General features: G+C 39.4%; 3 protein-coding genes across 3 annotated transcripts; 1 reads left to right on the top strand and 2 right to left on the bottom strand.

Moving 5' to 3' along the window:
* Positions 1 to 4,434: 4,434 nt before the first annotated feature.
* On the bottom strand, positions 4,435 to 10,197 carry lmod2b (leiomodin 2 (cardiac) b). The gene is made up of 6 exons (XM_061030119.1): positions 9,578 to 10,197; positions 8,807 to 9,292; positions 7,987 to 8,247; positions 7,620 to 7,835; positions 6,715 to 7,164; positions 4,435 to 4,848 (listed from the first exon to the last, which is right to left on the bottom strand). The coding sequence occupies exons 1-6, from the start codon at positions 9,851 to 9,853 to the stop codon at positions 4,822 to 4,824; spliced, it is 1,716 nt and encodes a 571-aa protein (XP_060886102.1). The 5' UTR covers positions 9,854 to 10,197; the 3' UTR covers positions 4,435 to 4,821.
* Positions 10,198 to 13,083: 2,886 nt separating this feature from the next.
* On the bottom strand, positions 13,084 to 19,106 carry asb15b (ankyrin repeat and SOCS box containing 15b). Its single transcript, XM_061029835.1, has 14 exons — positions 19,046 to 19,106; positions 18,647 to 18,755; positions 18,392 to 18,444; positions 17,751 to 17,882; positions 17,423 to 17,587; positions 16,599 to 16,705; positions 15,963 to 16,101; positions 15,667 to 15,838; positions 15,087 to 15,247; positions 14,399 to 14,543; positions 14,151 to 14,306; positions 13,898 to 14,000; positions 13,597 to 13,750; positions 13,084 to 13,476 (listed from the first exon to the last, which is right to left on the bottom strand). Exons 2-14 carry the CDS (start codon positions 18,751 to 18,753, stop codon positions 13,307 to 13,309), a joined length of 1,764 nt encoding a protein of 587 aa, XP_060885818.1. The 5' UTR covers positions 18,754 to 18,755; positions 19,046 to 19,106; the 3' UTR covers positions 13,084 to 13,306.
* Positions 19,107 to 20,043: 937 nt separating this feature from the next.
* On the top strand, positions 20,044 to 27,057 carry LOC132956239 (uncharacterized). Its single transcript, XM_061029559.1, has 7 exons — positions 20,044 to 20,275; positions 21,890 to 21,997; positions 22,147 to 22,203; positions 22,293 to 22,451; positions 22,658 to 22,817; positions 23,255 to 23,355; positions 25,062 to 27,057. Exons 1-7 carry the CDS (start codon positions 20,264 to 20,266, stop codon positions 25,224 to 25,226), a joined length of 762 nt encoding a protein of 253 aa, XP_060885542.1. The 5' UTR covers positions 20,044 to 20,263; the 3' UTR covers positions 25,227 to 27,057.
* The last annotated feature ends 548 nt before the right edge of the window (positions 27,058 to 27,605 follow it).

Here is a 27,605-nt window from a genome sequence, read left to right as displayed (position 1 = left end):
AACTTAAACTGAATTATTCATTTATAGTATAATTGATCTAAAACAACTTAAAAACAGTCCAAGCTAATTGGTTGTCATGCGCTCAACCTATACTAATAATTTAGCATTTATATATTGTAGCATTCTAATACAAAGGAGGCTAACTTTGCACATGCTAATAAGTATCACCTTAAAGAGTACATATTATGAAAAATCCAATTTTACAGGGTCTACCGACCCACAAAATGATGTTAAAAATAAGTCTTACAACACAGAGAAAAGTGTTCCGCTTCAAATTTGCTCAACTCCCTTCCCCTGATATCTCCACCCATGGACTCCACCCCCAGCATAGAGCAAAACTTTTGCTCAGGTCTGCCATTTTTATTCTTGCTAGAGGATTGATGTCTACTGGGAAAACTCAGGGGCGGGCTCATTGCATTTAAAGAGACACACACACCAAAATGGAGCGTTCTGAGAGAGCTGGTTTATACAGGGTCACAAACCCCCTCTGGGGCTTGATTCATGTTATATTTTGACCAAAGCACATCACAGATGTTTCATTTAGACCACAGGGGACTGTTTGAAAATGTAGAAAAGGGGGATAATATGTCCTCTTTAATGCTGAGATGTGGTCTGTAGGAGAGGTAGGGCAGAAACGTCGCAACGCAGTGTTAGAAATTTACAGCAAAAGTATCAGAATTATAATATAAATATTAATATATTATTAATTGTCAATATAGTTTAAGACTTTCTTTTATTTATTTTTTCATTAGAAGCCACCAGAAGAGTAATATTTGCATCTTCTTGAAAATCTATCTTTGAGAAACAAATTGCCTTTTTTTCGATGTACAAACGGACCTTTTTGTCAAATATCGAGTCCATGCTTCTGCTGACGTTAGCTTCTGAAGGTAAGTCGGTTAATAAGATGGACAAAAGTCTAATCAGTTAGGCTTGATAAATAAAATGTTACTTCTTATGTTCTTTGGTATTTTGGCTTCTTTTGCCGTTACAGCCTGTTTACAGGTGATGTTTCCCTCGTTTTAGGATGCACAATTTAATGTCATGTAACGCGCCTGACTTATTTTTGTGTGACGAGGTCTAACTTTGAAATGTCTATACTTATTTCAGTTATATAACTTGATATAGAAAGCAGAATCATTTCAGTCGAGCATGTAATTTGAGTGTGCATTTATTTGTGTTGTGTCTGTGTGTGCATGCATTATAAACACAGGCCTCATCACCAGGAATAGACAGACAGACAGACAGGGAGCTGGACAGAGCTGGAAACAGCTGAGAAGAAGATTATCACAACCTTACCCCGACCATTTCATCCACTGAGCCAGGTACGAATGAAAACTGGGTGAGTGATGGATAACAAGTAGCCTACAACTAGTAGATCTCAGTGTCGCAATTAGTTGAAGCGTGTAATGTAACAGTCCTGTCTACGAACTCAGAAGACCTCAAAACGTCTCAGAGAGAATTAAACATGTGACATAATAGTGACCACATCAATTCAACGCCTCCACTGTTTATTTTGAGTTGATGTGTACATCAGCTGACACCACACTGACCCTGTATCAGTTCTCTCTGCTGCAGAGTTTATGGGAGGGATTAGAGCAGGTATGGCACTTTCCACTAGTGGGGCAGCACTATTTGGGTACAGTGCTTCCATAGAGACCCTAGAAAAACATGGGCAGGGGCGACAGGGTACAGTTTGTCTTGGACTGAACTTACTCTCACAATCGGTATCTACATTGTGGCTTTAAGGTTGACCAACAGAATCTAAAAATAGCATTAATTGTGAATTTCAGTTTAGAATAGGATCTCCTGATTCTGTCTTTTTAGCACTACATATATGTCTTATAGAATAAATGGAATATAGAGCCAGCTATTTAAATTGCACTTGATGTTAGATTTGCATTCTAGCTGTTCATTAGTATTAGTTTTAATCTGCAATAGTGCATACATTAAGTGGAAAGGAATGCAGAGGTTAAAGGGCCTTAGTGTTGTGACTGAGAGGCTTAATGGATATTCAGTCCTAAAGAAGTACATCAAAACATACATATGGTAGGTATTACATTTCCATGAAAAACCCTCTGTCCATCCTGAAAATGATCTTGAATTCCACATGAGTGAGCATGAGTTCAGGGACCCCATTTAGAAGCTACACATGTTACGGCTGATTTTATGGAAGGATCCCCACGTTGACAGTTTGACAGATGTGCCAAAGTGCAGTGCTCGAGTCGAGGACGTTTTATTCTTAGGACACTTCGCTAAAGGAATGCATTGTGCATACAGAGTTGTAATGCTATTTGAGCCGAATGTTTTTTTTGGGGGAACGATGAGCGCAATCTACATTAGTCTTGTTCAGGTTCTTTGTTAGGTGAGATTTTCTTTTTCATTTCTCTTTTTATTCAATAAACAATGTGCTCTTCTGTACTGCCCACCATTCCTTTGTCTACTCTACTTTTGGAACAAAGTCTTTTTTGGAACTGAATTTTTGCTCATCTTCCTGATATCCATTCGGGCAAGAAATATTATTTTAATATATTTTGTTCAATGTATGCTATAGTAGTTGACATTATGTGTCATTTTGAAAGGTCCTACAATTCCTGCATTGTGTTCTGAGGGACAGGTATGGCTCTATAATTTCAAAGTAAACAGAAAAACTACATTGTGTTTTTGTATGATGAGGCTGTCAAATAGTAAAAACCAGTAAGATAACCATTTCCAATTTGTAGGTCACTGTATTAAAGGATGTCCGATTTTTGGTCTGAAATATCAAAAATCCTTCCTGGCATTTTCATGCATCATAATACAAGAGAGCAAAATAATCAACTGCTATCACTACAATTCAAAATGTTGAGTTTTTATCTTTCAACAACGTTTTTTTGTTTTGTTTTAGGTTCATGGTATGTTAATCTAAAATGATCTCTGTTTTGTGTTGATGTAATGAGTAGTTTTCTGACTGTTCATGAGCCTCTGCGTGTCGTCCTTGAACAGCTGCACTGTGGATTTAGGAGTCAGGGAACTTTTCCAAGACTCAAACAAATACACAACCAGGATTAGTTTGAGCAATACTAATAGCTCACATCACTCAGTCACTCCATCTCGCACTCGTTTGCTTTGACTCTCTCATCTGTCACCCCTCCTCTCACATGCTCTTTGGTCCACTCTTCCAGACTTGTCACCTCTCTCTCTCTCTCTCTCTCTCTCTCTCTCTCTCTCTCTCTCTCTCTCTCTCTCTCTCTCTCTCTGGAGAGGGCTGGTCATCATCTGCCTCTCTTGGTTCCTGCCTCTCTTTCTTTCATGTCAGCATGTCGGTCTTGACTGAACATCAAAGTCTCCTCGTCTGGTAAATCCATCATTATGAACGAGAAAAGTTCATGTAATTAACACGAGAAAACCTCACACATGACTGCTAAAAAAGAAATAGTGAAACTGTAAAAACCAATAGGCTTATGTAACCAAATGTTTGTGTTAACATTTGGTAGACATTTCCCTTTGGCATGCATTTGTTTACTTGAATCCCTTCGTTCTAATGTTGAAGTGCGTGCGACCAAAAAAACACAAGTTGAAAAAATGGATTAGCGCAAACGCAGAGCTCTCGCTGTTGCTTGTGTTCCTTGACGAGGAGGGCGCAAAATGGTGAGAGTTTAGGTACATGAAATGAAAGAAAGGGAAACAGTATGGTGACTCGCACCATCTCCTCAATGAGCTCGTTCTGGAACTAGTAAAGCCCGCCTCCAACTTGATTTGATTGGCTGCTTTGGCCAAAACGACTGTTGCGTCTCCGTGTCTTGAGATGCAAAGTATTTTGTACTTTTTTAAAAATGTTTATGCGCGCCCCAAAATTTGTCTTGCAGCAGCAGAGAAGAGCGCAAACAGGTTTTACTGGGGCGCTTTTCCTGTGTGATCGGGCCCTTAGTTTAGATTCACCACAGCAAAGATTCACAGTGAGTGGTATGTTTAACTGTTAGCAGAGAGCAGTTTGAGATTTTTCGATATAAGATCCTACTTTATAAAATCTGCATATAGTTAAGAGGTATTTTGTTTACAGGGAGGGCCAAAGTCCACTCTTACTGAATGTTCCTCTCAGGAGCTTTAAGTAGCCCTCTGCTTGAGTTCAGATCTTGTGATTTTCTATGAAGTTAATGTCTCATCTGATGTACGACTAGTGAGTGTCTGTACTTGTAATGCATTGTGAATTGTTCCCGAAAAAAGTGCACAAAAGGCCTGCTCTCATACGTGCTAACTGGAGTGGGTGTACTGTGAGTGTGTTTGAGTAGGAAAATGCATCAGTGGTGGCAGTGCTTGACCGGTAAGCTGACTCACTGATGAAAACAGTGGCTTTTGTTTGCTTTCTATTCTGCTACGTAACAGCCGACCCTGTCCTTCAAACTGAACTCATCCAGTAAGCAAAGAAGAAGAAAACAGTCTACATGCTGAGACAAGTAGCATCGCAATCGCCACATGGCTATATTTAGTAATGGACACAAAAGTCAACCAACAACAGATCATATTTACAACTTTACAAGAAAAACAGTGAATTATAAAACGTATCAGTAAACAGTTCTGTCAGCTCATTTTAAAATTGAAAAAGATACACCAACCTGAATAAGGCAAAAATACTTTTAAAAATCTGAAAATGTAAAGCTATTTTGGCAGTGCAAATCTCCAGCATATTTTCTTTTTCATGAGTAAGAATGAAGTTCTTGCTTCTTTAGCAATCCCGACATGTTTTCACCTTGTGCTTTCATCACAGATGTTCACTTCATTGTCATCATTATGAAGGCGCCTCTCGCTTTCAGTGGCGATGAACAGATCTCTCATTTTCTTGAATTATTGTAGATGATGTGGGATCTCCACCTGAAAAACAAGATAAAATATAGTTACAAGCCGAAGAGCGCTGGTTTAGCTCAGCTGTTTGAGCAAGCGCCCCCACGCCCAGAGTCCACAGTCCTCCTCACACTAATCGCTGGTTCGACTCGTCATCCTGACGCTGATTGGTGCATGTCATCCCCCACTATCTCTTCCCACATTTCATGTCACTCTACAGCCAAGTGAAGGCAAAAGCCCCCCAAAAAAAGTAATTTGAGGCCATTCATTCCTTTTTTGGAAATACTATGTTGATGGCAGGATGACAGGAATGACAAGAATGCACATGAGTCAGTGGTCACGACTTAGTGACATCAAAGAGTTCGCAATTATGACTCTAAAGCAAATGGTCCAAGAAACCACACACTCGATGAAATGGTTCCTTCTTTAGCTGTTCAAAGTGAATTCTAGCTACCAAACAACATTAATGGGTTGTCAAACTTTCATGTTATGTGCATGTAAAAGACATTCATTTACATTTCAGCACATACCATGTTTAAAAGAAATGAGAAAATCAGATTAAGCCTACTGTATATAAATCTAAAGTTACCAAGTTAGCTTAGCTGTTCTTAGTAGAAAAAAACGCAAACTGGGGAAAAGATCAAGCTAGTATGTTTAATATTGTTGGGTTATTCAGTAGCGTGTAAATCAGAAAAGTTTTAGTTGAACATACAGACAAGACACAGGGGAGGGGGGGTCTCCAATGTAAAATCTTGATTGTTTAATCTGTACAAGTAAATCTGAAAGGCTATAGCTTAACATAAAAGGACACTGGGATTAATAGTTGGCTCTAAAGTTGAATCAATTTTTTAAATTTGTTCAAATGTACATCTACCAGCTTTGGGTTTTAATAATAGTGAGCTTTAGAGAAGCTGGTAGGCAGATGTTCTTTGTTTTTTTAATAGTACCAAGTGTTCAGTTTTCCTTGTTTCTTGTCTTTATGCTACGATAAGCTAATTGTTGCTGGCCATGTACACATTCTTCCAGCTGGCTCTTTGGACTGTGATTTTTTTTTTTTTACTAATACTTTGTTGATACCTTGAAAATAACATGACTTCAGTTTTTCATGGGCTACTCATATGTCTTTTTGAGATGCTAACAAAGGTTGTAGACTGCATAGAATCGTTTGAGTAACATCCTTAGTTGTGTCAACAGATGAATGTATGGGGCGACTTTGCTGAATTGGTGTTGTTGGTGCTTGCTGTGGTAACGTGTCATATCTGTCTTTATCAAAGCTCCCCTGAAGAGTTTCTATAAATATGTGCGCTAAGTGGCAGGAATGTCACAGCCAGGAGACCCCGCCATCGGAGGGCAGAGCTGATTTTCCACTCTAACAATGTAACAAGTTTGTGCTAACACTCCAGCCAAGGTACCACTTGTCTCTCATCCAAAGAAAAATAATTACCACACTATTATGCATAAGGCTGGGTGCTCTCTTTTATGTTTGTCATCTTTTTTACAAGTTTAATGTTTGACTAATAATATTATCAGCTGAACTTGAGCTTTCCTGTATCTATCTTTCTGACTATAAAGCATTGTGATCATACAACATTGCTGGCTGGTGATAAGCAGCCTTTTGCATGCCTGCCCCAGTGTAGAAGGACAGCATACCATGTCAGCTACAGTGATGACTCAGACGCCACAGGCTCTGTCTCATCCTCATCCAAATTAAACTTCCTACTTGTTCACTTTGCCTGTTGAGGCACTCTGCAGTTTTGCAATAAGTACTTTGTTGACTGCTGGTGGGGAAGGAATATTTTTAACTTTCACCAGCTTCACTTTCACAATCGGAGGAACCGAAGCACTTACTTATGAAGCTAATTGCAACATGGTTGTCAAATAAACCCTTCGGCTCACCCGTTTCAGGTTGCGGAGGCTACAGGAACGGATGGACTCCATCAGCTGGTCGTGGGCCGACCTCATTGGCGTAGACGGCCTGCTGCCCTCCCCTTCCCTTCTCTCCACCGACACAGGCTTCAGAGTGTTCTTCAGCTCCTTCAGGATGCTGCTAGTTTCATCCTTCCCTGAATCCTTCACCTTCCCCTTCTTGCCCTTCTTAGCTTTTGTCTTTCTCGTCTTCTGGCTGCCCGCCTCGTGGGCCCTGATGACCTCCGCTATCATCCTCGTGGGCTTCTTATTCTCCCTTGGGGGTGGAGGGGGAGGAGGTGGGGGAGGAGGAGGTGGTGGAGGAGGAGGAGGTGGAACAGGAGGGGTCTGTTTTTTAGCCAGGTCCATCCTGGGGAGTTTGGGTGAGGACCAGGGAGAGACCCTTGGTGAGCTGTATGGTGATAAATGAGGAGCTCCTTTCTAGGGAAAAAGAGGACATTTATGATGATGACAAACTACATTTTACTACAAAGGTCTAGTGTGCTTGCTTTCGGTGAAAGTTGAAGTTTGAACAATTAACGGGAAAAATGTACGATGATGTATTGCATTTGAAGTTTCCATGGGTGATGCTGTAGCTGAAATGGCAGCTGGAGAGTCTGTTAAAGTGTAGATGAGCTCAGTGATCTGTTAGGGGAATCGACAAATGATTGGATGATTACTCGTATTTTTGTGATTAACATTCAACAGTTTGTTGAAGAGGTCACATTTTGTCTAAATTGAATAGCATTGTTGCATAGGTTGTTAGCTGAAAAGCCTTTTAGTGTCCATCAATATCAGGACTCAGAACAGGCAAGTTGGCAACCAGTGGAACAGAGTCTAACCACACCGTTAAAGAAACGTGACCATATTTTGAAGCAACTTATCGAGTTACACACCAGCGCAATGGTTCTGGGCTTAACAGCTCCCACTGGTGCCCCCTGTTGGCCCTGCTGCTGTTGCCTCTGCTCCTGCATTCGTTTTTGTCTCTGGCGGTCCTGGTTCCTGGTGAGGATCCCTGTCATGCTCATCCTGGGACCAGGCAGGTTGAACTGGTAGCCCAACTTGATCAAGGTGTGATTTTCCCTCAGAATCTTCACCATCTCCATCTCTACCTGTGGGGGCAAGGATTGTGGAAGGGGGGGCGTTGTTACACCAGCAAAACACTTTGTAAATACAAGACGAATGGAAGACCTACTGAGCAGATGATGGTTACTTGGTGAAGATTTGTTTGAGTCAAACGTTGAATAAGAGAGCTGTACCAACCTGCCCTCCACACATGTGTCTCTGGTTGTGGAAACGAAGCTCAGTCAGGGTGTTGTTTCCTGGCAGTGCTTGAACCAGCGCCATCACGCCCTTTCCAGTCACATAGTTGGACTCTATATTCAGACTGACGATGGACGAGTTCTCCCTCAGCATCTTAGCAATGGCCAGAGCAACAGGGTCATCTGCTTTGGTGTTTGCTAAGCTAAAAATCTTCACATGGGAGTTGGATCTTAACGCTTCAGCAAATCTAATAAGTGTTCCCTAAGAAGAAAAATAGTATGTTAATATTTTCCCAGAAATAGAACTTCTATGTATGAAAGATTTTTGAAAACCATTGGACATTTTGTCAACTAAACAAAGACCAGATTGTTACTTCCAAACAAAGATGTTACAGGTTTTTTTTATTGAATGATCCGACCATTGGGAACCATCTACCACCTACTACAATCCCCATATAGTGGTTATAGCATCCATTTAACAATTTAGCAGTGTTTGACAAGGGGTGAACCTAATTTATAAGTTATTTTTTTCAATTGTAGAATGACTTTCATAGGTACTATTTGCCAACGGGCAAGGAAACCATGTCAAAGCTTTTAACTGACTCTGTAGTCATTTCAGTGTTTATGCTAAATGTTTAATCATGGCCTTCATTACATAACCATGGCAATATGCCTGGTTGTAAAAATAAGAGTTTTTCTACCATGGGGTAAATGGTGGAACTTCAATGAAAGTCTAACATATAGTCAGAATTGTTGGAGTAAGATAGTTGAAATATTGAACTCTGACATCTATAATGATGGAAACATTTTTGTACTAGTACCTGTGCGATATCGTCAATGTTGTTGAGATTAACTTCTGTGAGTTCAGGGTCATTGCTTAGAGCTTGTTGGAGAGCTTCATCAACAACTGTTGGGTTTCCAGTGGCGTTTGGGTCGACAGGTGGAGGGGGCGGAGTCAGTCTCATAGGCTCCACTCTCTGTGGCTTCAGTAGCATTGGGGCGTTAGCTTGGGGCGCTAGCGCCTCAGAATCCCTGAAAGGTTCAGGTTTTAATTTATTATCTTCCTCCTCCTCCTCCACCTCCTCCTCATCTTCCTCCTCTGTTACAGCTTCCTCCTCATCCTCACTTTCCTCCTCCTCCTCCTCCTCCTCCTCCTCTTCCTCCTCTTCTTCCGCCTCCTCTTCCTCTTCTTCCTCCTTCTCCTTCAGGTCATCATTCTCTTTCAGTTCTTTTTCATTTTCAACATCTTTTTCATCATCTTCCCCACTGCTTTCTTCGGTCACACACTCTTCCTCTTGATCTTCATCCTGTATTTTGACACAATTACTCAGTGTTTGACATGCAATGCTGTATTCGGAGGTTTCCTTTGAAACTTTGGAACCTGAATACAGCTAAGCTTGATTAACACATTTTCTACAAAAGCTGGAAAGCAGGTTGTTATGGCCTTCCTTCCTATTAGTACTTTAAATGACTTATTACTTTTAGTTTGTTAAGAAATCTGCCTATAGTTCCATCTAGTTCATCCAACAAGCTTGCTTTGCCTCTGGCACATTAACCAAATGCCAAGGAAAATCTAATTAAATATCACTGACCGGTTTCAGGCTTCCTCCACCTATCTCGTCCTCCAGCAGTCTACGTGTCTCATTTTCCCAATACTTTGAGAGGGCCTCTCTGCTAAAGGTGCCCGTCGGGGTCTTGTCCGTCTGGTCCCTCTGCCTGAGTCCTATTGGAACGTTGGCGTCAGGATCAATGTCTGCCAGCTCCTTTTCCAACTCAGCCAACTCCTCAGGGCTGAGGGAGGCCAAAAGCTCGTCCTCGTCCACGTCTTCATACTTACTCAGCTCTCGTCGGTAACCGAAACAGCTCATGGCCAAAATGTGTTTGGGACACCACGGTCAGACTGAGTTCAAAATACCACAGAAAGACCACCTTATGAGTGGCATAGATTTAGTGAGATGATAAAGCTCTCTGTGAGAAAAGACGTCCACCCTTTGGTTGCTTGAGATCCACAGGTTTAAGGGCTTGTTGCAAATTCAGAGTCCAACTGATGTTATCCTTGTCTGTTCAAGGTGTTTAGAAGAAGTGGATCCAGTCAAAAAGGTATTTCAGACGAGCCGCGTCCAGTCTGAACCAGATCTGTCCCCCCCAGTTGTGTTGCTGCGAGGGAGCCTATGTGCATGTGTTGTTGGTGTCCTTTCCTCTCTAATCTCACCAGCTGCTGTTAAGGCCTTAAGAGAGGGATCAGAGGGGAGAGTACCAAAGTGTGGGCCCCATGATGCTGTGTCTTTTTTTGGAGGCACTGCTCTGAGAGACACAGCCACAAAAAGCATGTGAGCTCAGAGACTAGGGCCTGTCAGCGTAGCAGTCTGTCACCAGGGCCTTAGTGGCTTTGTTAATCGCCAAAAAAAAGACAAGCTGCACCCAACAGAGATGAACAAGAACGATAAACACAGATAATGTTTCACCCAAAAAGCAGCCCAGGCGTCATCGCAGCATGTTCATCACTAACGATGTGTCCACACTTTGTAATTGTCATTTGATCTTAGATTATGAAAAAACTCCAATAACATGGATGTGGTACATGAAGAGGCAACGCCAAAGCAGAAAACTGATTGGCTCAATGGCTGTCTGAAAACTGTGAAGATTTAAGACTTTTTGCAAGAATCCAGCTGACTGGGGATGTAACATTGACTGTAGCCACCTTGATGTTTATCACTGTTTTATTGACTCCCATTTTTCAAGAATGGAATTCAGAAATATGGCTGTCACCATTTTGTTTTTATGGAAGACGGGACCATATTTAAATAACTGAATGGAGAAGGAGAGGAGCGAGCAGTTTGCAAACACTAAGTTATAAAGCTATTCATACTACCCTCAAAGTTAGTTTAAGAGCTGGCAAATGAGCTAAGAAGAAACATTGTTTCCCATAGAATAAGATTGTATTTAATGAAATGGTAGCCAACTGGATTTGTAAGACTTAAAAAAATCTAGTGAGCTTTGGAAATGTAGTAAACTTTTAGCTCAACCACTCACGTCTACGGTTGAAGAGTGATCATTAGGTTAAACAAAGGTCAAGGTTAGTTACAAGAATCACAGATCTCATCACTGTGGCCCACTGTCTTACAGCAATCCTGATTTCCATGCTTGGCCAACCACAAATGAATTGATGAATTACAAAGAACTAACCAGAGAGGTTAGCATAGACCAATCTACATGTTTATAAGTGTAAAAGCTACTCCTTTGGAGCCAGCCTCAAGTGACCAGTCAAGGAACTGCAGATTTGGGGATATATGCATTAGCTCTATGTTTTAGCCCGAGACGTTGTCCATTGGTTTTAGTGGTTTTGGTTTTAGCCAGCATGGCTCTAAGAATCTCAATGGTCTGATGATCAATCCATTATGTTGTTCCATGCTACAATATTGCCTCTAATGTTGAATGAATTCCATCACATTTCATAAAGAAATGTATGGTCCCAAGAAGGTCAATCCTACTTACTTTAGCTATCCCCTGCCTTTGCATTCCAATCAGCCACAGCTAACATCAGCATGCTAACATACTAGATGGTAAACATTTCAAACATTGGTATACATGTCAACCATTGTACTTGCCTTACAAAAAAAGGGTTAGCATTTATATTATTCTACCACTTGCATTGATCTTATAATACAGCCTGACAGAGTTGATAGCATAGCTGTGCACCTCATTTAACCTTTCAAATAGATTTCAAATAATTGTTGCATCACATGATTTGTGTTAGAAAGAAGTTTGATCTTACTAGTAAGTTGATCTCTCTGTCCATGAATATTTTCTCTTTTTGAAGATAATTGCCTGGTGTATGGCTATATTTTGCCCTAAAGCATAGTTCAAACCTGCAGTGAAGCTAAACATCTACCAGTAACATACTTTTAATGTCCCAAAAACATTCACATCAATTCAGTGGTTCCCAACCTGCTCTAGCTTGTGACCCCAATTTTTCTTCACAAAACTTTGGGGACCCCAGGGATCCAAAACACATGCAGCATTTTCTCAAACGATTAAAATGCCATGGACTACTGAGGGCCCATGCTAAAAACGACTAATCTTGTCACTTCATTTTTTTTAGTTGTCTTAAGCAAAGAACAAAATCAAAGTCAGAAAATAGAGTTTATTATAGGCTTTTAATTAGTTAACTTAACAATTGGTATCATTATAAAATATTAAAACACTCAAACACTGAAATTCCAAAATAAAAAAAAGCACTTTTATGTTATCTTGTTGTCAAACCTCAGATTGACTGTACAAATGTGAGCACTGAAAGCTAGCACAAAGTGAGAACAATGCAATTCACCCACACAGGTGTTTACACTTAACCTGCCTGTTTAGACCTCTGCTAAGGACTGTGTGGGCATGAACACGCTGCCCATGATTGGCTTTTCTATTACAGGCTGTTGCACCTGTTAGGGCAGGATAACCTAAACTAAAATCATTTTAATTGGTTGATGTTGTTTTTAGACACTCTTCCAAACTTCTCCTTCGAGTGAGTTTCTACTTAACAAGAAGTAAAAATGCCTGTGTGGGCGTACCTAAAGCTTTTAAGGCTTCTGATTTACACTCATGGGATGTGTTTTTCAAGTTAACATTGCAATCTATCTAGTTGATAAGTGATATATTAATACATAAAAAATGTTGCAGTGCATCTGTGTAGGGATTTCAGAGCTGGTAGTCCCGATATGTATAAAAAAACATGATAATCATAGTCACATTTCAGCAAGGCACTCCAGTATATATATAAAAATAAAAATAAATAAAAAAGGATTTAAAGGCCTTATATGCGTTTTTTCGCAAATATAATAGAAATCAAGTATATCCTCTGAAAATAACTCTGTGAGTCATGACTGTCTACAATGGGTGTAACACTCGAGGCCCACTGTCTGTGATGTTTTCCGAGTTTTCCAAGTCCTATCTTCAGTTTGTTTATATCGTCGGGACGGCGGCTGACTCCTCCCCTCGCGAATAAAAGTTGTTTAATTGAGGGACTAGAGAAAAGAAGAACAACATACTGTACTCACTGCTTAACTGTGTTTCTAGATCACGCTCATTTCAGGTAAATTGTGTGTGAAGATACGAGCATAACAAAGGTCGCTAGCATTAGCATGCTAACACAACAATGCAGCGCAAGTTGTTTTGGTTTCATGCTGGTGCTCAAGGGCGACATCTGCTGGATGAAAAAATCGCATATAAAGCCTTTAAGAGAGAAAATATATTCTCATTTGGTATATTTTAAAAGTGTGACCAGTGCATTTTCATTAGTGCCTCAGTTACGCAGATATAAATTGCATGTTCTATGTGGAGGAGAGTTCTCCATGAAGGTCATAGTCACTGTAGTTCAGGTATTTCCTCAGCCGTGGAGGAAAAGGGACTGCAGCCATTGCTTCAGGGTTATTCAGAGTCCTGAGGCCCATGTGACCTCGGATAAGCAGGCGACACAAGTGCTGCAGAGACCGTGGTTTACCTAGGTACACACAAATACACATAGTGAATGGATTTACATTTTTTTTTTTTTTTTTATCTTGGAATTATAAATTGGCATACAAATAATCTAAAACACAAAGGAAATGATTCTAAATTCTACCCAGTATTTCAGAAATCTCTTCCCACTCTGGTCTCTTCTCCAGGATGCGTTTGAGGTTTGGACAGATGTTCACATGGCTGACGTAGTCCAGGAGCATCCTTACAATGCCGCCAACCAGATGTGTCAGCCAGGACACCGACACATACTCACAGAACTGAAAGAAAAGAAAAATAAAGTGTGTGATTTATTGAACAGTACTGGCTTAAAGGCTCATTGATTGGTTCATTTGTAGGATTTTGTGTTTAGACAACCCAACAAAGTTACACTCAGTGTGTATGTGTCTGGCTGAAATGACTCTTACTGAGATGGCATTAGGTTGACTATAAATCTGGTAAGCTTGGTTGTGGAGCTCAGTCCACGTACTGTCTAGTTCTTCACAGTTACCATGGCAACACTGGAAACACCTAAAAGAGGAAGAGTTTCACGACTGAAATGTTTGAATTATTAAACATCAAACAGCAACTTCAGAAAAACTAAGCCATAGCTAACTTACGTTTACTTTATTGGAACCAAATATTTTAGAATTATTTTTAACTCAAAGTTGGAAGACTAACTTGTAAGCTTGATATCCGCTGTTGAGCAGCAGTCGCAGCATCACTGGATCCCTCAGGCTGTACTGCAGGGCTGTCGGGAACAGTGTGTTGCAGATCACACTGAAGTTACAGTTCACCTCTGCTCCGTAGGACAACAGAAGCTGCACCAGCTCATACCTGGCAAGGACCAGACAAAGATGTCACAGGTAGCATCGACACAACCTGGCTAAAACGACGACAGGAGTATAATACAAACATTTGCAGCACACCTCTCAGCTCGAACAGCGACCAGGATGCACTGAAGTGGATCCAGGTCGGTTCTTGCTCCAGCTGCGAGCAATATCTCTGAACAGGTGACATCACCGTTGGAAACAGCAAAGTACAGAGGAGTCTTTCTCAGGTCCCCGTAGTTCTCTGCAGCGAGATTTTATTACAATCAGGGTAAAAGTTGCATGTAGCCAGTTTTAATGGACAACACCAGTGATCTGAATTGAGTGTGTGTGTTTTTACAAAGACAGAGTCGTGAAACATAAGATTTTCGAAATATAAAAGCAGGAAAACCAACTGAAGCCCCTTTTACCCATGCACTACACTCCTGACATCGTCCAGTTGGAGTGCATGTGTGAATGCAAACAGCCAACTCTGATAAGGAGAGTCGATGTGTGAACATAGTAGGTCATAGACATTCACCACGCGACAGTGGGTGTGTTGATGACACCATTCATGTTGAGTTTCTCTGCTTTATACTCTGCTCACTTCGGTTGCTCCTAATAATTTATTGTATTGTCCATACATCCTTGTACATGTTGTGATAGTGGCACAAAACAATCAGTCAAAGATTTTCGTTTCATCCACGTTGCGTTTAGAGACAGTATTGGATATCTTGGTTTAATAAGTCATGTTTTTTTCATCAAGTGTGTCTGTCTGTGAGGAATGTTGGCATCCATCAGATCTTACCAGACATGTGAGTGTCTAGCATTGCATTGACATCGTATCCTTTCTGGAGAAGCAGCTTCAGACACTCAACCTGTCCCCCGTCTGCTGCAGAGTGGACGGGGTTCTGGCCTGAGAGATGGATAGCTTTCTTTGTGGTGATGGGGATGAGAGTCCTCAGAGCTCTATAGAGAGAGAGAGAGAGAGAGAGAGAGGAGACAAACAGGAAGAGGACAGAAACAGTTGAGAACAAATGCTAAAAGAAGAAAACAGGACAGAGAAAAATGTTCATTAGACTGTGGTTTGAGCGACTGTTATTTAGCGACAGAACTGAAAAACAGTGATAAACAGAAGGCTCTTTGTGGAAATGAGTAGAGTGAGAACACTGCAGAGCTGTGAGGTGCAAATACAGACATGTTTCTACAGTTTGGTCAATTTGGCTGCAGAATTGGAGTAGAAGAATGTTAATTTGACAGAAGTGATGTCTCTTTGTCTTGGACTGGATTATCTTTAGAAACTTAGATTTTCTCAAGCTGTTAGGATGAGAATATTGCAATATCTGAAGGCTCGGTTCTACAGCTTGAGAACACGGCTATCAGCTCACAGTATGTGTCCCTCGTATGCAGCTCTGTGGATGGGCAGCTGGCAGGCATAGCTGGCGACATTCGGGTTGGCGTTGTGCTCCAGGAGCAACTTGATACAGTCCAGGTTTCCGTTTCCAGCTGCATCATATAGCACTGTGTCTCCATTCCTGGCTTGGGCATTTACGTCACCACCTGGTGGAGCACAGTGGGAATACAACAAGGTCAAGATACTGTGTTAGAAAAGAGAAGTTGAGGTGTCTTGACGTAGACAGACAGAAAGTGATTCGGTGCATTGAAGAATGTTTCAGTATTTCACCATGATGTATGAGGATTTCCAAGGCTTCAGCGTTGCCATATTCAGCTGCAATCCCAAGAGGAGTTACACCATGAGCGCCTCTGGCGGTTACCTTTGCACCGTGTCGAAGAAGCAGCATAAGAACAGCCGGACATCCAACCTGGTGTGAGAAAAAGGAGGAAAAAGGCAAAGACACAAAACAGGGAGGAAAGACTGTGAACGGCTCTTTGTTTCTTTCAAAGAACCGTTAAAAAAAAAAAATCTTATAATAATAATAACTTTATAATAATAAAGGTTATTTGTTGTCTCTATATTCAATCTGTAGCTCACTCAACCACCGCTTCCTCTCTCTCTCTCTCTCTCTCTCTCTCTCTCTCTCTATACATATATATATATCTATATATGTGTAGGAGGAAGATAGGCTTCAAAAAGAGTGTTTTCTTTCCTGAACCTTGACAACATAGCTGGTCTAATGTCTTACTGATTCCCCCTGCTTGTGGGAATAGGAGTGAATGGATGGATTAGGACGGATCATGATACTAAAATAAAAGCTGTTCCCAAGTCCGACTCAGATCCCTACGTTCTTCCTAAAGAGCCTTCCAATAGAATCAGGATGGTCGGGAACGTCACAGCACAACTATCAATGCTGCTGCTCACCTTTGCTGCTTCATGGGTGGCTGTCCACTTCGATTGACACACCTGCTCCACAAAGGCCCCACCCATGATGAGCGTAAAAACCATGTCGTATGATTTCTTTCTCACCGCTAAGTAACAAGAACAATAGAAAACAATCCTAGTAAAAACCCAAACTGACAAAAGTTATTATCATTTCAAATGTTTGTACAGCTGATAACTATTTAAAAAGTCTACAGCCATGCAAACACTTTTTTGAGACTGTTTTTAGGATAAGCTGTACTATGAGCTTAAAGCTAATGTGACCTGCTGCGGGACTGCAGATGTAAACTAGCTCTAAGCTAACTCTGTTACAATGCATCAAATGGCAACATTTATGTTTAATATTGTACATGGTCCCTTTAAAAAATGTTAGCATGCTGACATAAGCCTAAACTCAAGATAAGTTTGCTAATGTTAAGCCGTCTGTTTACTCTCTTCATGGTCTGAGCTAGCTTGTTGTAGCTAGCTAACATTTTAATAATTAGCACTAGCCAAAGAGTATACATAGAAAAATATAAATTGAAAACTAAAGTTGGAATTTGACTGTGAAGTTTAAAGACAAATACTGACCTACTTTAGCAGAGACTATACACTTACAGAAAATAAATGACAATCCCTAAAGCGTGTTGAATTTAAGTCTGATATAGCTAATTTTTCCTGTTAAAAAATGACATCATGTAACTAAAGTGGATATACACTAACCAGCTCTGTTCAGGAATACAGGAATATATGCTGTAAGTGAGGGCCAATGAGGGACTATAACTATTACTTGTTTTTTTTTATGAGTTTGTGTGTGTTTATGCTACCGATCAGCAAAGGAGACTCGTTTCTGCTGTTGTTGTTGTGCGGTGAAGCTTGGTGCTGCAGCAGTATCTTGACATTTTCCACCAGGCCGGCCTCTGCTGCCAGAGTCAGACATGTGTCCCCATCCTCTGTCTGCTCCTCCAGGGTCAGGTCTGTGGATGTCAGCACTACTTCAAAAACACAATATAGAGGTAAGTATGAATTGAGAAAGCATACACTCTAACATGCATGATTTTAAATTGTTTTCCCCTTTGTTAATGGTTTCCGTCATTGCAGATTATACTTTTTCTTGTTTAGATGTTTCATGCTGCTGTGACACTAAGCTCTCACCCTGTAACACAACATGCAGGATCTCCTGTTGAGGCTGAACTGCTGCTGCATGCAGAGGCAGCTGACCCCTGCTGTCTCGCTCTCTGAACGCAGACGTACAACCTGACAGCTCCTGCAGTGCACACACATCACCTGCAGGGATACAAGCAGGACCAACACAGGTAAAACAAGGCAACAACTATCTGTATTTAGTCTATACAGAGAGCACAAACAGACAGGTAAAAACTATTGACTGTATATAATGATGGACGACACATCTCCACCTCAACCAGCTGTACAAAAGTGAAACCAAAATACCCCCCACAATGGACAATTGACACATTGTGCTGGTGATGTCAACAAGAGCCAGAAAAAAACTGTGCTGCAGTTATGACATCCCCACTCCCTTCTGCTAACTGAAACACAAAATGAACTTAAGGTATTTAACGACAAAGATCCCTCAGGTCGGAAAAGTCCACAGCAGAACAGATTTTCTTTTGGGAGCTGTCGTCCATATTTTTATCCAGTCTATGATACAAACAGTTGTATTTGTTTGTAGCTGCATCTGCCTTGTAGAACTGTAACCTTAGTATAAATATAATTACTCCACATGCACAGATTCTTGTGATTAGACAGTGACGCAGAGAGAAATAGAACCTTACCTGTGTGAATAGCTTCCATTATCTTCACAAATTCCTCACTGTTTGATTCTTTTCTAATGAAGAAATGGAGAATGGAGTTGATTATTCTAAAGTTGTTTTTTACAAGGAATCCCCAAATCTTTTGGAAAATATGTCAACCACATCAATCGATAAGTATATGTTACAGTTATAACAATTAATAAGTACTTATAATGTATTCATTAATCTCTCAGTGAAAGCATTGTGGACATGTTGACAATTTGGACTGTCTCAAACCTGTGTATTGGTGCTGAACATGGCAGCTTGGAGGCGTCTTGAATGCTTTCACGGATGGCAAACTCGATAAATTCTTCATTTATGCCTTCTTGCTCAAGGTTATCCATTTCTAAATCAAGTTACACAAACAAAAAAAGGTTTACATGGCTTTCCCTCAATGATGAGTGTTGGAGTCTTGCATAAATCAAGTTCAACGTTTGGTAACTCTAAACAAAGTCGCCTCTGTCTGAACTTTTTGCTTAGCTGCAGACATGCAACTTGTTTATCAGTGGAGGGCTGCTGGCACAGTGTCGCCCCTGTTCATGCTTGTCAGATGTCATTATAGTGAGTGCATTAGTGAACGAGAGAACGCCACTAAATTAAGTCACCCTTTATATTAGTCATATTATTCTGTCTCACCTGTGGATCTGAAGTTGTGCCCTGTAGCCCTGCAGCTTGTAGTTTTAGTTTGTGTTTTAGTTTTGCGGGGTCCTAAACTGTCTGGGTTATATTTAGATATGACCCGCTTTGGACGACCTTACTCAACTGATAGTGTGTCTATCATGTTTTCATTCTTTAGCGCCACAGAACAAAGCGCATTACTGTTGATATAAGTCTCTAAGGTCCTCACGATAGTTCACACTAAGGTTAATGCGTCTTCTTCTTTTGACTGGTATTGATTAAATAATGTAAGTCATTAATATTGTATTTGCTTTTAGATGGATTTACGATAAAAAAGGAAAGCCTGTGAATTAACTCCATATCATAAAAGTATTTTAATCATCACAATGTTTTGATACCACTTGGGCCCACGTTAGTTCAATATTTTAAAAAAAAGAAGTTAAACCATTCACATTCAGATTATGCACGAGCTCTTTGATGGCAAGTGTGGAATAATCCACACCACCCAGAGTTAAAAAAAATAATAATAATAGTTGCAAATAATCATTCAGTGACATACATTCACAAATAAAAAAAACTGTATTTTGCTATTTTTATAATAGATCTACTTATAGAAAACATATAGAGTGAAGGAAAACTCTTTATTTATGAAAACAGATCATAGTGATTATTTATTATCTAAAAGGTTGAAACAGATAAAACATTAACAGCAAAAAAAATGCAAAATTAGGTTTTAAACAGTTAAATAAATACAGTTTGAAAGTAGACATAATGATATAATTACTAAACAAAAATCATGAAAATCTCAGCTACCATCAGTTTTAAGCTGACACCACCAAAAAAAAACTCCAAAACTAACAAAGACATTTAATGATCACATTTTCTCACAACAGCTTTGGAATAACCTTGACATATTTCTAAGCAAAATATTCCCTCGAGAGAACAAGTGCCCACTTTCTCCCCCTGACGAACAAAACTGAGACGTGGGAGTTTATGGAAAAGTCTCAGACAGCGTCAGTGTGTGACACAGTGACTCAGCCTGTAGGCGGCCTCTCCACCGCGTCAAAAACGACTTCACCAATCTGTCTGGAGTGAAAGCAGACTGCCGGCCCATCCTCAAGTTTCACTGCACGCTCATTCCAACATCACACACATGCACACAATGAGCCCTGTCTTTGAACTGAAAACACTGAATTTCATGCATCGGATTTGAGCAACCACGGATTGTTGCTCCATATGAGGAAGAAAGTAAGTAGCAGAATTTAATTGTTCCTTTTTTTGATTTTGATGAGTTAGTTGTATTGTGTGTAGTTAATATGTAATTACTGATAAATCAATGTGGATGTATACCATAGATCAATATGCTTGTGTTGTCCTTTTTCTAGGAGAATGTTTTTAATGAGGGGTATAACTTTTGATTTTTTTGTATTACTGTGACAAGTCATGCTAAATCTCTTAATTTAATGCAACTGGAAGATATATAAAAAATCTTACAATGTGTCAACTTTTACAAGTGTTGAATAAATCAAATTGATTGGCGGACATTATCAGTCATTCCCATCATCAAATATTAAAACTACAATTAAATAATCCTGTCGTACTTAATTATGGAGTTTGGTATTAAGTAAAGAGTGCTCATAGAGAAGAGGACTTCCTTTTCAGAGAGGCATCATTGTTGCATTAAGTAAGAGGAACGTTTAAGTGTTAAGAGCTCTGTAGTAATTGCCCCACATAGTGCTGGGGCTGCAGTCTTTTTAAAAGGGGGAGTGAAGTGAAAGGACACATGGATGCAGTTTGCGTTCACTCAATATATTGAACAGTGAAGATCAGCATGTGTTCTCCTAGACGTACAACTACACCTCCTCTTTATTCTTCAGCTAGATGATATTTTAAAAGATTATCCTTTTCACATAAAACACATTCCTGCCTGAGACACTGACAACTTGAAGCCCTTTGTTCATCCTATTTAAGCTCCTATGTTTTTTAAATATGATATGATATTTTTTTAATGGAAGTAAAAAGAGTCATTACTGCCGTCACATATGATCTTGTGAACTTTGCACTTGTGTGAATATGAAAATGAAGTAAAAGGCATCTGCTGTGCAAAGAGTTATGGAGATTGGCACCTTAAAATAAATCACACATTAATCCGCCTATTACGCTGGAGAAAAAAAAGTGAAAGGAAATGTCAATCAAATATTTGTCATTATAATAGTCAAAACCTTGTGAAAAAATGTACCTGACTGTAACGTCACCAGGAAATAAGAAAATATTCTAATGTGAAAAAACCAGTCACTTAACAGGATATCAAATATAATTCTAACAGTATTTAGAAATCAGTGTCCTCTATAATGGAGCAGATATCAGTCCTTGATAAAGTCTTACGAATACATCATGGCTCCTTTCCTTCAAATGAAACATGGAAGATTTCAGTTATTCATGATGTATATGTGTGTACTTGTGCAGTTTTGTGTGTCTTTTAATGCACTGTTTTAACTGCACACATACATCTACACTACCATATTATACTATTAGTCCTCTACCTCCCCTTTGCAACACAAGTCATGCACATTAAAACACACACACATTATCAGAACAGTAATGAGAAAACAAGCTGTATTGGTAACAACAGATTTCTGTAATGTACAATGCATGTATGGGGAGGGGAAGGGGGGAAGGGGTGGAAAAACCACAATTGCCTGCAACAGGAAATGAGGTTGGAAGAGTCAGAATCTCTTATGTTTCATCGGTCAATTTCCAAGTGTGAATACATAACTGTGTACTAATGTTACAGATCGTCATTATTACAGTATCTAATGTATAAATACACAGCATGTTTAAATGTTTCACCCCTTTTTTCAGATCTTGAAAGCACCTTGTCTCCTCTTGAGTGTGTTCACAAGTTTGAATCTGTGCTCCGGAAAGTTTGGGACACCGATAACTGATGATGTGAGAAACCTGTCACTATTGGTGAGGTTATTTTGAGTTTCCTGAAGCCTGATGCATATCATATTCGTATAAAATATCATATTTTTGACAAATGATCTCGTTGTATGAAATGATCCTCGTGTCGCTCTGATATTTTGTTGCTATATTCTTTGTCACTGTGTCCACTGCAGAAGCAGAATATCCCTTCTGATTATGAGATTCCTGTTAGCTACATCCCCAAAGAAGTGGTATGTTCAATAAGTGAAATGAGTGGAGGAAACCCAATTTAATATTTAAGGAAAGGATGTTAATGTCTTTGCTTTACCTTCATGTCCAGGCTGGCACGTGCTGGGTGGTGTTAAATATCTATCCTTTGGAGCAAAGTCTTCGGAAGCTGGCGACCATGTTTGGTGCCATCTCCTCCAACAAAGAAAACATCATTGTTTTTATTGCAATGCTGAAGAGTTTACGCTTCACTTTTGACCATGAGGAACTGGTAAGTAATTAGCAACTGCAAATAAAAATACTAATAATGATTAACACTACGTTTTCCAAAGTGCCTCTATCATACTTTATACAGAAAGTTAATGAAAACTCTAAACGCAGTAAACGCGTGCAGTCTTTAGTGCATTTAGGGCATGTTTTGTACATTAAAATTCACAATTATGTTATTCAAGGATTTCTTGTTGTCTGATCCCCCAGGAAACAGCGATGCAAGTCTTCCAGTGTCACTACCAAGAAGGGAGCTTAATGTCTGGGCTTTACTTTGACTACATCAAAGACGTTTTAACCACCGCCTCTCAAGGAACATCTAGCTTCTCCTGCAAGCCGCCACCGTGCGTTAATCCAAACCAAACGCCAGGTACCTTGTTTATTTGCATTTTAAATTTCTAAAGGATGCTTCAAAAGCCGAGGCAGCTTAGAAGCCTATTAGTGTTTGGGTATTGATTTGGGGTCAGGGACACACAGCTGGGGTCAAGTCAGATCAGATAACCTTGAATCAAGCCATGACAGATTAAAGGAATTATACGATCAAAAGCTGCATTCAAAGGCCTCATGTTGGTACAAATAAACACTCTACTTAGTATTTATGCTGCTTAAAATCTCAAAGGGGAATCAAAGCACAGGGTGAAAAGTTCAAATCCACAGTTGAATATCAGTACATATGTCTTTAATCATGCTAGAATCCTCTCTGCTAGTTCAATGAAAATCAAGGATCGATGATTAGTCTAACAGCTATCAGATGTCTACGGTGTAACTGTAGTGAGGAAATTTTCCAATATTGTTTCCTTCTTCCAGGCGGTCAGAAGGAGGGTCGTGATTATAGCCGGTGGAAGAGAACTCCTTTGCTTTTGGCTCTCATCCCCTTCACAGCTTGTGTCGTCATGTTAGTGTGGCTGGTGAGTTAGAGAACCAACTCAATGTGGTTTTTTTAAATATTTTTTGAATTGGTCTAATGGTCTTCAAACAGGGATTTTATAACATTTATTTACTGTATAGAAGAAGTGGACCAGTAACCTTGGTTTTTGGACAATCGTTTTGAAGCCTTGATTTTGTCATATCTACCATCGCCATCTTGTGTCTGGAGCATAAAGGGACCATAATAAGATGTTAGGCCAGATACACATTGTTACATATCTTTTTGATTGACAGTTTGCTATGGTTGCAACCTGTTAATAATAGTCACACCCTGAATCATCCCCTCCTTTATCTTCTATTTTACTTTAAACGGTCAATTATTTAAAAAATGGAAAGACATTCTGAATTACAGATTTAAAACTATGGATTAAGATCATAAACTCATAAGTAAATACATTTACATTTACAGTAATATATCCAGACTTTCTCTTCTGTTTCCTCTTTCAACCAATTGAGTCGTACTTTGCTGGCCAAATTAAGGTCACTCCTACATTGGAATTACTTTTAAAACCAAGAATATATGATATATGTCTTTAATATAGTTTATGCTCTCTACAGGATTATTTTACTTTTTATTTATTTACATTGGAATCTCATCACAGTGATTATTCTTCCTGCCCCTGGGGTCCATACAAAAAAAAAACACAAGTCAAATTAACAACATTAGTGAAGAAAAATAAAATACAATCACATACAAACCAAAGACTGATACAATTCATAATGTCATAATCACATGGTTAAAATAGTAATTTATCAAAATTGACTTTTTCTACCTAAATCAATCACATATCATTCACATTCATAAACATGTTACCTGCAGACCAAACTGATTTCTTTTTTTATATCCCTAAACTCTTTGTAGAACTCATCTTTCCGGTGATCTGGGTTAAATGTATTGGCAGTTTATTCCAGTTCAGCATCGCCCTATACACAACAGTTCTCTTTAAAGCACTGGATTTAGTTTTGTGTAGGTTTTTAGGTTTTAGCCCCTTTCTTCCCTTCGGGGGAAAGAGTCTAATAATGGCTACTGTAAAAAAAAAAAAAAAAAGTTTCATAAGAGGCATTAAACTTCTCACGGGAGTATAAGCTTTCTTTTTTTTTTCTATTACCGCCAATACTGGAACAAAGCTGTAGATCTGTTCAGACCAATAATTGCATGTATACATGAAAGGTCAATTACCCAAATTGTATGGATAGTTTATATACCGCAATAATCACTTACTGCATTTTCTTAGACCCTCCATTGTTAGTGCACATGTTTCCTGTGTTTCAGGAATACAAATTATATTGGGAGCCCTACGCAATATTTTATTCAGAGAGGATATGGTCCTGAAGTGGTTCTAGTGGTTTGGTAATAAAATGAGAAACTGTAAGGGCCCAAATCTAAAAGAAAAACTTCCTTTGGGGGTAATTAGTCCATCCAGTACACTGACTGTTCTGCATTATGGTCTCCAAGGGTCGGTCTCATACATGATAATGCCTTCATTTCATGAGCACTTCCAGGAAGGCAGTTCTTGTAAAGTCAACATCTGCTCATTAAAAATTCAGTGGTACTTTGAGGCTCCGTTACTACCTAATGCAATGATTTCCAGATTCATGATCTGTCATGAGTTTGTCAAAGAAATCAGAATAAAAGAGCATTGTTTAAGCTGTGGGTGTGATTTTCTAACATCTTTTCTAATTCTAGGTCAAATCTGGAAGACATAATCCAACATGCCGCACTGAAAATAGCCAAATGGCACCTTCTGACATGATCCCAAGTGTGTCTGTCTCCATCCCACTTCAAACACTCACCCACGCTGCTGACTCTCTGCCAGCGGGGGAGGTGATCCCAGAACACGAGAGTGGATGAGCCATGATTAATAGCAAAGAGAAGTCTCTTACGCGGCAGTGTTAACACTGCAGGTTGTTCAGAGTCCTGCTGGGTAAACGAGTGTGGTCTGACACTCTTCTTCTGCTTTCTCTTATCCTGCGTGCATGGACTCGAGCCACAAGAAAAAAAAAAAAAACTCACCTGCTTGGATAGGCAGGTTGTTCGGTCAAATTCTTCTAGCACTGAGCGATTCTAAGAGGTTTTGTGGGACCAGAGGAAGAAGACTTGACATTATGGCTGTGTATCTGCCATGAATAGTGTCACCTCGGCCAATGTTGGACAGCCAAGTTTATTTTTACAATATTACACTGTCTTAGGATGTTTCATTTCTTTGATGTAACCCCCTTTACTGTTGTGTTGGCTGTGTCTTGGGGGTTACAGAGATTGTTCTGTAATTGCTGTTTTAGGAATCCTTCGGTGCTAATGCAGAAAAGTGTATTTCTAAAACACTGAAATCCATCAAAGTTAGAAGGCTCATTGGAGAAGTTGCATGTGCTCTTCTGCATTTTGTCTTCAACTTGTTGTTGACATTATTCTGATCTGCAATCTGTCACAAAACATGAACCTACTAGTCGCAAACAACAGTTCAACAAGCGACCTACTTTGTGTATCAAAGATTTGACCAGATGGCAGATAGCCATGACCAGAGGCACTTTGAATCCCCTCATTGTATTTCAAAGCTGTTGCCCAGTGATCTATAGCTGCTACTCAGGCCACAGTGAGTGTGTTAGAGTTTTTAATGCCTCATTCACCGAGTCAATCATGTTCAGTCATGAGAACATGACTCCCGAGTGTGAGCGCTCTTGCACTGCATGTGTCAGAGGAAGGGAGCAAGAGATAGGACAGACAGGACAAGGGAAAGTGAGGGAGATAGGGAAGGATAGATGGATGGACGGATGAGCTCAGTGAGGAGCATAAGGAAGGCTTGTTCTCGTCACAAAAGGACTGGCCGTAGGCTGGAGGAAATACCAGTTACAAACACGACTGATGTCGGCAGATCCCTATGAATCAACAGGCAAAGAATCTTTCCTGACCGCAGGCTATGCTAGCCTTATCTACAGAGGATTGTTAGTATTTCAACAACAGTTCTAATGATTTACTTCCAAAAGCCATCATCGAAACATGGACAGACATACTTTTATTACAACGTTTGCTCTTGGAGACAAGGTCGACAACTTTTGTGTTTTATTGTATTTGTGAACAATTTGTATATCTGCCATTTTTTGTACTTTGTGTTGATTGATTGTGAGGTATTGTAAGTTATTTTGGAACAAGATAAACCACTTAAAAATTTGAATAACGTTTTACAGTTGCAATTATGAATGCACAGGGGGAGAATAAATGACCCTGGAATGTTTTAGAAAGCAGAACTTTTGGACTTGGAGCGTTGCATATTGTTAGATATACTTCTGTCCATGTTTGAGCTTCTGATCATTTTGATTTCTAATACTCTTATGACAAACCTATAGTTTGTTTGACTGAACCCCGTGAAGTGTGACATCACATTTTATGAGCCTTGTATATATAAAATGTCTAATGTCTGGCTAATTCATTCATATGACCTGCATTTGCGGTAGTTCATTATGACAGTTTTATCAATGGCTTTAATGAAATGTTGATGTTATTTTGTCTGCCCCCTGCAAATGTACCATGAACAAATTCAGCCTGTCAATGTATATTTTGAATGTATTTGTCAGAACTGTAAATTGAGATTTTACATGCACTTATTATTTCTGTTGGTAAAATTGTGAAATACAAAGCCTGAATATATTCTTGAAGATCTTTCCATTAAAAGAAATTAATAACAGTATGCTCAGTTTGATTTTTAAAGGATGCAAATGTTGCTCAACATAGACAAAAGCACACATGTTTTGTTCTTGAAGTAACTTTTACACAAGGATATGAATGAGTTCACACATTATTGTATATGGGTTATTACAATACCTGAATTCAAAACTTAGTCAAAATCAAAAGGTATCAATAGCAAGGCAACAAATAGAAGTCCTAAGCAACTTATATTGGGTGATTTCTTGTTTCTAATTACTAAAAACTGCAAGTTATCTCCTGCACACCACAACTTGTCGGTACTGAAACGTTGCCCATGTAATTTTACACTTTTGACAGTGTTTTTGAAAAAACATTGGTATTTGTGCATACTATTGATAATCAAAGTAACATAGATTAGGCTATATAGTTTTAAAACATGTCATATCTAATGTATCAAAGTATAGACATTTTGACAACCATATAATTTAGAATAATGTCCTTTCATAAACTCAAATAAACTGTATATCTTATTAAAATGTGTGGTTCAGTTTATGTTAGTTAATCTAAATTCAAAAGAAAGTGTTAACTTAA

This window comes from Labrus mixtus, chromosome 22, assembly GCF_963584025.1.
Source record: "Labrus mixtus chromosome 22, fLabMix1.1, whole genome shotgun sequence".
In the NCBI taxonomy this organism is placed as follows: Eukaryota; Metazoa; Chordata; class Actinopteri; order Labriformes; family Labridae; genus Labrus; species Labrus mixtus.
The sequence above is the reverse complement of the archived record's forward strand: the minus strand, read 5'-3'. Positions and strand labels throughout refer to the sequence as shown.